Consider the following 10,082-nt stretch of genomic DNA (forward strand, 5'->3'; position numbering starts at 1 on the left):
CTTATAACGAAGTGAAATCAAAACATTTATTGTAAGGACATCCGTGAACTCTTACCCTCAACCACATAAGGTAAGAGTTCATATCTTGGAAAAATCAAATTATCATCATCATAAGATATTTATTTACAAATAAAAATCTAATCTAGATCTACCGCTGCCCCTCTTAATTCCTGTGTTTGCTTCTAATGCCCACATATATTTCTAATTCTCTAACCCACCCTTCATGCCGAAGATCGTGTCGCATTATTGTATTCCGTCTATTTCTTATTGATTTCCATAGCGCCCTCTATTCTCCTACTGTTTTTAACACCATAAAAACTTTTTATTTGCCACATTTCATACCCATACAGAGCTGATATCTCAAATAAAATATTTCATCGTCATCATCGTCATAGGGTCGTCACCTGGACACGCACCTCCACTCTTTCCTATTCTGAATCAATCTTCGCACTTCTCTCAAACTAGAACAACCCATATCCTTAAATATTTGCGAACAGTAATGTAATTTAAGTCTACCTCTATCCCTCCTAACTCCCGTTTCTGCCTCTAATATGTCTCTGACTAGACCTTCATGCCTGAGAAGGTATCCTACCAACCTTTCTCTCCTATTTCTTATTGACTTCCATAGAGTCCTCTGTTCTCCTATTCTTTCTAATACCTCATCATTTCTAACCTTCTCTATCCACGGTATTCCCATCATTCGCCTGTAACACCACAATTCGAACGCTTCTAACTTTTTATTTTCCGCTGCGCCCCTGTCCATGTTTCGCACCCGTACAACGCCGTGCTCCAAACATACACCTTCAACAACCTCTTTCGAATTTCTAGAATAACCGTTCGCGAGCATAGACGTGACTTCTTCTTATACAGATACGTCTTCTTGAACTGGACCACGAATTATCTTATAGTACGAGCCTGAGTCTTACCCTGGTTAATTTCATTTCGGTGAAGCGGGGGAGTATTTAATAAGTGCTAACTTCTTTTTATTTTTTTGTTTAATAGAGTGGCGGCAAAACATTTCGAGAGTTAAGCTGCTTTTTGCCGACACTTCGACGCTAACGAAGTTCACCTCCCTGGTGAAACTTGTAATCGACTTTCTTGCCAACATGACCTGGTTTCCTGGTGGAAATTGCTACTTAAGTTTTCGAAACAACCGTGAACATGAGATTCTAAAGCACAACGCGTGTTCTATAATTTCGTGGCAACTTATAATCAATTATCGTTAATTCGATAACGCTGTGATCGGATGAAGAATCTGGAATATGTGACACATTCTTAACGGCTTACTGATTATAATAATTTATTTAAAGAAACATTTATTTAATGACTTAACCCTTATAACGAAGTGAAATCAAAACATTTATTGTAAGGACATCCGTGAACTCTTACCCTCAACCACATAAGGTAAGAGTTCATATCTTGGAAAAATCAAATTATCATCATCATAAGATCTTTATTTACAAATAAAAATCTAATCTAGATCTACCGCTGCCCCTCTTAATTCCTGTGTTTGCTTCTAATGCCCACATATATTTCTAATTCTCTAACCCACCCTTCATGCCGAAGATCGTGTCGCATTATTGTATTCCGTCTATTTCTTATTGATTTCCATAGCGCCCTCTATTCTCCTACTGTTTTTAACACCATAAAAACTTTTTATTTGCCACATTTCATACCCATACAGAGCTGATATCTCAAATAAAATATTTCATCGTCATCATCGTCATAGGGTCGTCACCTGGACACGCACCTCCACTCTTTCCTATTCTGAATCAATCTTCGCACTTCTCTCAAACTAGAACAACCCATATCCTTAAATATTTGCGAACAGTAATGTAATTTAAGTCTACCTTTACTCCTCCTAACTTCTGTTTCTGCCTCTAATATGTCTCTAACTAGTCCTTCACGCTTGAGAAAGTGTCCTACCAAACTATCTCGCTTTTTTTTTATTGACTTCAATAGCGTCCTTCATTTTCCTACTCTTTCCATTATCTCCTCATTTCTAACTTTCTCATCATTCGTCCATCACAATTCGAACGCTTCTAACCTTTCCTTTTTCCCTACTTCCTTCGTCCACATTCGCCACCCGTACAGAGCCGTGTTCCAAGCATACACCTTTAGTGACTTCCTTTTGGTAGACTGTCCTTCATTTTATATCTCTGTCGCTCTTCTTTTTTTTTTTTTCTTAAAGAATATCTATTTTAAACTGATGTGCTTTAGAAAGCGGCCCCTTTGCTTTGGAAATTATCCAAAGAATGAAATCATCAAAATGCCATATAATATACAATTGAATATTTACTTTTTGTCTGTCATTTATACCAACTAACAATAAAGAAGCGAGAATCAAATTAGGCTGCATCCAATAGAAAAGGACACATTCCATCAAGGAAGTATAATATTCAAAATTGAAACCGAGCTCTTTGATTTCCTGTATTAGATACGTTGAATTCTTGTTGTATGCTGGGAACCGATTAAAATAGTTTCCACATGTGCGTTATCTATATCTAAAAGTCTTAAAAAACTTTTTCTGGTTTGGGACACACACGCAGATATGTACACACAAGCGATTTATTTAATTTTATTAACGTGTGTGAGAATGTTCGAAGCGGGTCGTTGGAGGCCCCATCGTACACAGCCTGTTGCTTGCTTTGTGTGATGTTGCAGTCCAGAATTACATCGTGTAGCGCCAGTCGCTGAACTAACCGAAAGTACTCATTATCGATACAGCGTTTATGGTCGTCCGAAGAACTACCACGCCTTCGAGGCACTAAAAAGAAATTATGACACTCGTGGTGGACAAATTATACCAGGATACTTGCGGTACATCCACCGTCGTCACATTTCGAAGTGACCATTGTTTAGCTTTGTCGTCAATAAAATTTGACAACAATTTTTTTTACTACGCGTAATAGATAATAAAAAGACCTAGTGTGAAGAGAGCGTAATAAATAAACGACAAGACAGTAAAAAGGCATTAAACTTTCGTATACCACATACCCATATTATATGTGTTATTCCTGGTAAAGCATTTAAAAAGGAAGTCAGCGCCAAATGCATCCTCGGTTGTGATTTAAATTTATAACTTATGCAAAGTCGATGTTATCAATAAGGATTAACAGTAAACTGATAAACAAAGGAAAGTTTTACTAACGCTGAAAAAGTATTTTCGACCAGCATTATTTGATAAGAGTTAAATAATCGGGTTTGATGGATGACTTCCACCTTCAATGAGTCCTCGGTTAAGCTGCTTATTCGACGTTTCGCTTATTGAAGAGTGAAAGCAGCTGCAATCGCAAACTCATCGATGGAAGAGGACCGAACCTGCAGCATGCATGTCTTGCCTAAATACCAAATACTCTTCTACTAGGTATCTTTACTTATCATTATACAAGACCAAGATAAATAATTAGTGAAGAAACGGAATACCTCACAAGAGATTAAATTAATTTTTTTGCTTTTGACCAAAATGTAGCTTTAAATAAAATGGAAGCGGTACTGACAGATCAGTACTGTATGAAAATAAATAAAAGTAAAACTAAAATACTGGTATGCAAGGGAAGAAAAAATAGGTAAAGAGCGAATATAAAGATAGGAGACGAAAAATTACAAGAAGTGGCTGATTTTAGATACCTAGGATCACAGATAAGTGAGGATGGAAGGAGTGTAGGGATATAAAGCAGAAGATAGCGCAGGCTCGTGTCGCCTTTAATGAAAAGAAGTCACTTCTATGCTCGCGAACGGTTAATTTAGAAATTCGAAAACGGTTGTTAAAGGTGTAATTTTGAAGCACGGCGTTGTACGGGTGCGAAACATGGACAGTGGGAGCGGCGGAAAATAAAAGGTTAGAAGCGTTCGAAATGTGGTGTTATAGGCGGATGATGAGGATATCGTGGGTAGAAAAGGTTAGAAATGAAGAGGTATTGGAAAGAATAGGAGAACAGAGGACTCTATGGAAGTCAATAAAAAATAGGCGAGATAGGTTGGTAGGACACCTTCTCAGGCATGAAGGTCTAGTCAGAGACATATTAGAGGCAGAAACAGGAGTTAGGAGGGGTAGAGGTAGACCTAGATTAGATTACTGTTCGCAAATAGTTAAGGATGTGGGTTGTTCTAGTTTTAGGGAAATGCGAAGTTTAGCTCAGGATAGGAAAGAGTGGAGGTACGTGTCCAACCAGTCTTAGGACTGATGACCTTATGATGATGATGATGATGACCAAAATGTAATAGTGACAATGTCTTGTTGTTAGCAAATGAATTAAAATGCATTGTATATTAGACATCGCTACTTGTTATTAAACATTCTCATGGTAATAACCACTTTATATTTAAGTAATGCAGAGTGATAGAATACGTGCTCCAGAATCTTGAGGAGACAAACGGTTGTATGCATAGAGGTCGTGTATTATTATGGGAAGAAGACTGATAAAATACTTGATGCATCGTCTGCTACGCTCGGGACGCGGATATCTACTTGGTTAGTTGTATAATAATAGTCAACCGAATCACTCTGAAAGCACTATCGTACGTAAACGTGACTATTGAATGTATATAAAGCACACCAATAATACGGGATGTTCGACCATGTTAAAGCACACTGGTCGATAATCGCTGTAATATATTGGTTTTCAATGCTAAGTCGGATTTCTAGGTGTATCTATCTATAGTAATATATGTGTATACGAACTATAAACTAGGATGAGAGAGAATTACAATGAGTTGTGTCTATTCAAATTTTTCCTTACATTACCCATATACCTATCGAAATTTTGAATAATAAGGCTTCTTATCTTTTCAATAACAAACTAAGGAAAAATTCAAATCTTTAAAAATAATACTGGTCATTCGAATATTTATAAAAAGTTTCGTTTTCCAAAAACCCAGAAACCTAATAGAATACGTTACGTTTCGTTATTTTCTTCACCATGGGCGAAACTAACTGGGAGCTCTTAAATGTCCAACAAAATCCTGTTTGATTAATGGAATTGACTTTTTAAACTGAGTCAACCATAAAAAAGCACATGCGGCTAACAGAACAATAAGTTCCTGATCAAAAACCTTGTGGTATCTTAATGAACCTTGAATTAGTGAATTAGCCACAGATTGGGTTTACTCACACTGTCTTGTCTTCATTTGTCAATTTCGTTCTCAAACAATAACAGAGACATGCCAGGGAGTATACTCATTAATTCGATTGAAGGTCGAAAATTTTAGATGCTTAAAAAGAGTCTCGTGTTATAGGTCAAAAAGGATCCCTATCTATGTATTTTGTGCCCAAAAAACAGTATACGTTCAAGAATTCAATTCATCACCTTTTAGAGAACTAGTTAGTTACTGGCAGGAATCACAGAAATTCGGTAAGTAGTTGCTACAGATTTTGAAGACGCAATTGGATTTCTTCTTGGGTAGTCATGGTATGTAAGAAAACACCTCGCGTTCTATTTTAGATTGCATTGTTAAATCTAGAAGAAGTTGGAGGCATACTGCACAATTGTACTTTTTTTAGTACTTTTAGTAAAATACAATTAATATTACAAAGTTGAGGTTCCTTTCAACCTTTTCTTCGAACGTTTCTGTTTGATTTGATTAATAGTTAATAGGGGTTTTGGGATTCTCATGGATACCACCAGTTACAGTTCTTCGGAATTATTAGAGGATTTTTTTAGTTTAGAGCTTTCCCCTCCCTTTCTGGAAAGTCATGGGCCCCTTCAACACCTCGTTAAGATGCATCCAACTCTATTATTCTACGAGGGTGGATTGATAAGTTTCCGGCCTGACCAAGAAAAACAAGGTTTTTAAAAATTTTTTTTTTTTATTTCTCAACATAATCTCCTCCAAGGCTGATACATTTCTCATAGCGGTGTTCCAGTCTATTAATGCCATCTCTATAGACTGATTCGTCAAGCTCCTCAAAATAACCATTTACAGCTTCGATTACTTCTTCATTGTCCGCAAATCTCTTACCGCCAAGCCATTTTTTGAGATTAGGGAACAGAAAATAGTCACTCGGGGCTAGGTCTGGAGAGTAAGGAGGGTGCGGCATCAATTCAAACTTTAGATCGTTGATTTTAGCCGTCGCAACGATTGACGTGTGCGCTGGTGCGTTATCGTGATGAAACAAGATTTTTTTCTTCGCCAGATGAGGTCGTTTAATTTTCACCTCGTGGCTCAAACGTTGCAATAAGTCTGCGTAGTATTGACCAGTGATAGTATTACCCTTTGCAAGGTAATCAATGTATATAATACCTCTTGCATCCCAAAAAACAGTAGCCATAACCTTGTTCGCCGAAAAAATTGTTTTTGCCTTCTTTGGAGTTGGTTCCCCTGGTCCAATCCACTGTTTAGACTGTTCTTTGGTTTCAGGAGTGTAGTGGTGGACCCACGTTTCGTCAACGGTTACGAATCGACGCAAAAATTCGCTTGGATTACGCTTATACAATGACAAATTTGCGGTAGAAATGTTTTTTCGAATCAATTTTTGGTCGACTGTTAGCAAACGCGGCACCCATCTTGCACAGAGCTTTTCCATATGCAAATGTTGGTGCAAAATATGTTGCACACGTTCATATGACATCTTACAGGTCTCAGCTATCTCACGCACTTTCAATCTGCGGTCTCCCAGCACTATTTGATGAATTTTTTCGATCATATCTGGAGTTGTGACCTCAACGGGGCGTCCTGAGCGAGGCCCATCAGAGGTGCTCACACGACCCTTTTTAAACTCGGAAACCCACTGCTTAACGGTTGAATATGACGGGGAGGATGTCCCCAGTGTTGAGTCCATCTCTTTTTTAATTTCCTTCGGCGTTAACCCCTTCAAATAAAAGTATTTGATGACAGCACGATTTTCCTGCTTTTCCATTTTTACGAAAACCACAGAGGCGTCTTGTTCAGCGTGCTGTCAAACCTACACTAGCAAGGAGATCGGGCTGAAACTATAGCTACAAGCTATCCAAGGATGGTACTATAGAATGTCACCTCAAGGTAGGCCTAGTGGCGTCATCTCTTGGTTAGGCCGGAAACTTATCAATCCACCCTCGTATATTAATGCCCAGGGACACATGTGTACTTTAAAAGTAACTCAGTTCATATAGATAAAGTTTCGGAAAAGCCCGAGAGGAATATAAAACCGTAACTTCTTTAAATAGTAGGACACTTTTAATACTGCAGGATTTATCTATCGGAACCATCGATCAGTTATACTAATCTTACCTGCTTTAAGTCGATTGTTATAGTGACGAATTCGTATTCGGGTCCGTTTTCCAACGTTGGACTCTGCCACCACCTATTGCTTCCGTCAATCGCGTAATGAATTGCATGTCGCTTTCCGGGTTCGGAATTGAAGTTGTCGCAAACCCCACAACGACCCTTTGAACCGTCGGAAAGTTTGCAGAACTCTTCGCGGCCGCGTTCTCCACATGTTGCGTTCGTGTTTATGAGAGCTTTGGTGGCTAAATTAAACACGGAAGGCCACAAACCGACATTAGACGACGATGTCGACTGAGTACCAATTCCGTACGATAGGAACTTCAATGCTGAAACAAACAAATTTCATTTTATAAGCAATCCTGCATTTCAGAAAAGCTAACGAGTTTCAGTATCTACTTAAAAAAATTTAATTAGATAACATAATATTTCTACCTACAGTAGAATCCGCTTATAACGACATCGAAGGGAAATGACAAACACGTCATACAAAGCATAGTTTTAGAAAATAAACAACTTTCTATTTTGGTTAGCTATTTAGTTTAATAGACAGAAAAACTACAAATTGTATTTATTTATTAACAGAAAAAGAAAAAGAACGATGAATTGTCGTATCAATATGCATAAGAAGGGTCAGAAAAATGAGCGAAAATGTTACTATTAATCATGTGGGTCACTATAAACGGACGTGATTTCTTGAGAATCAGTTATAATAAACGACATGTCATTTTAAACGGAGTCATTATATAAAAACTTTCCTATAGAGAATTTAATATGAAAACCAAACTTAACACTGTAATTACTTCATATTAAGCAGTTGGTCAATATAGGCGGAGTCTTAATAAACGAATTCCACTGTATTTACAAAAATTCTATATATTGACTTGCCTAAGTATTTTTGTTATGACAGAATTAAATTTCGCATACTACAAATCAGTTAAAGAGCATTTATTGAGCAGTACGCTTCGTGTTTTGTGATATATTCGGCCTCATTTAGTGAAACTTTATTATTCAAATGATACCTACCCCTATGTAGTTACACTGAATGTTTAATAACAGCTTTCGGAATTATTACAAAATAAATTGACACTAATTGGACAGTTAAAGGATTAATGTAGTTTAAATCGCGCGTCAGTTATGACACTAGCAACTTTCAACAAAAATTGGTGGAATTTAATATTGTTCGGGAAAATTATCACGGAATATTCGTTGACGTTTCAAACTTGAATACGAAAATATCGAGATAGACATTCCTTCGGAATCTTTAGATTTCCTCGACGGTGAGAATCCTGCTTTCTAATACCAAAAGAATTTCAATAAGGATTCTCTAATTCACAATAGACAGTTGACAGTATAAGAGGAACGAATACTATGTTTAAACCCGACTAGAACTTATAGAGACCATATCTCATGGACCATGTGTGCCTTATACGGTAAATGAGAGACATGACGATATCTGGCTTCCTTTGTAGATTCCTTTTCGCACACACAAATCAAATTTGAAAATTATATTATCGGTACAATACTATCGATCAACTTATATTTCTTTCCTTTCATTTTGGGTTTCGATTGAAATTAAAAAGCATCTGAAGTATGTAAAATAGGACGTAGAATCATGTGGTACAAACAGATTTCAGATTCAGCGTTCGCTTCGATAAAACTTCAAACAAATTCAGTTTGAAATTAAAAAAATCAATCGAAATCACAATTGAATTCTAAGCAAATCGATTGTCTACTTTTTCCTTAAAAGTTTGTACATTTATTATCCATTTCACGTAAAAGTACTTCATTCGACTTCATTTACTTAGCGACAAAAATGTTCTGAAGTTTATTGATCACTTTTAACACCCTGTATGAAAACCGTATCGTAATATGTATATCAATCGACCTATTATTTTCTCTTATGGGTTGAAATACCTGTGCGCCTGTTTTTCTTTTAGCATTTATCGTTCCCTTGAGGGTACTAAAGTTTGTTATTTTATACAAAAAACTGCACGCGTGGTGAATTGACGAAAAAATTATAGGTCGGTGTTCAGGAAAATAAAGATTCGCAGGCAGATTAGCATAAATTGTTTGAAGGGAAGACCTGTATGACACGCTAAACGCCACAAGCAACAAATCAAATATACAGAGTGTACGAATTAAGTCAATTAAAGAAATTATTTTGAAAAATTGAGCCAAAGTACCTATATTCAAACTATAATTGACACCTTTAAGAGATATTCAATCTACCTCAAAATAATACCTATAATTTCTAATAAACAATATTTAAATTAATTAAATAATTTGAATAGCGTAGATCGTCATAAACATACACTTATAAGGAAAATTAGTAAATACCTTCCCTTGTTGAAGTGTACCTATTTAAAAGTGTTTTAAAATTACAAGAACAATTACTTTAACTTAGTATGATTAGAACTCTTGACAGTATTTTCATCCATTAAGTAAGCTGTTTTTGAAATGGTGAACTTAAAATAACAAAATTGCAATCAGAATAGTTTCTTTAGTAGGAACAATTATCATTGTTTTTAAATAAATTTGTGACAAATCCACCATTAGATACAATTAATGTAATAGTGACTTAAAGATGAGATGAGATCCAAAAAGATCGAAATCGCGTTCCGCGTCTGGCAGTTTCGACAGAATACAGACCACTTCGAATTATTTTGTTAGATTATGGTAACGTGCCTATCACGTTGAGGTTGGCTACGCCGGGATTCGTTTCAGCAAGTAGATATCCATATTTTTAAGTGGACCTTGTTGGAGTATACGTAATCCTAAAATGTAGCATCGTACTACAGATGGCGCTCACCACGCCATTTGTGGTATTTTCTAAAACGCGCTGTTAACACAGCAGGTAAAGGTTGGTCTGTGTTCTG

The 10,082-nt window shown here is 36.6% G+C and overlaps 1 protein-coding gene across 1 annotated transcript in view; it reads right to left on the bottom strand.

Annotated features, from left to right (window-relative positions):
• Positions 1 to 10,082, bottom strand: part of LOC108732987 (laminin subunit alpha-1) — a 241,615-nt gene that overhangs the window by 155,414 nt on the left and 76,119 nt on the right. The window contains exon 2 of the mRNA XM_025973631.1: positions 7,210 to 7,532. Coding sequence (XP_025829416.1) covers positions 7,210 to 7,532 — 323 coding nt within the window. The remainder of the gene's footprint in view (positions 1 to 7,209; positions 7,533 to 10,082) is intronic.

The sequence above is a fragment of the Agrilus planipennis genome, unplaced genomic scaffold (assembly GCF_000699045.2).
Source record: "Agrilus planipennis isolate EAB-ADULT unplaced genomic scaffold, Apla_2.0 scaffold51, whole genome shotgun sequence".
NCBI lineage: Eukaryota > Metazoa > Arthropoda > Insecta > Coleoptera > Buprestidae > Agrilus > Agrilus planipennis.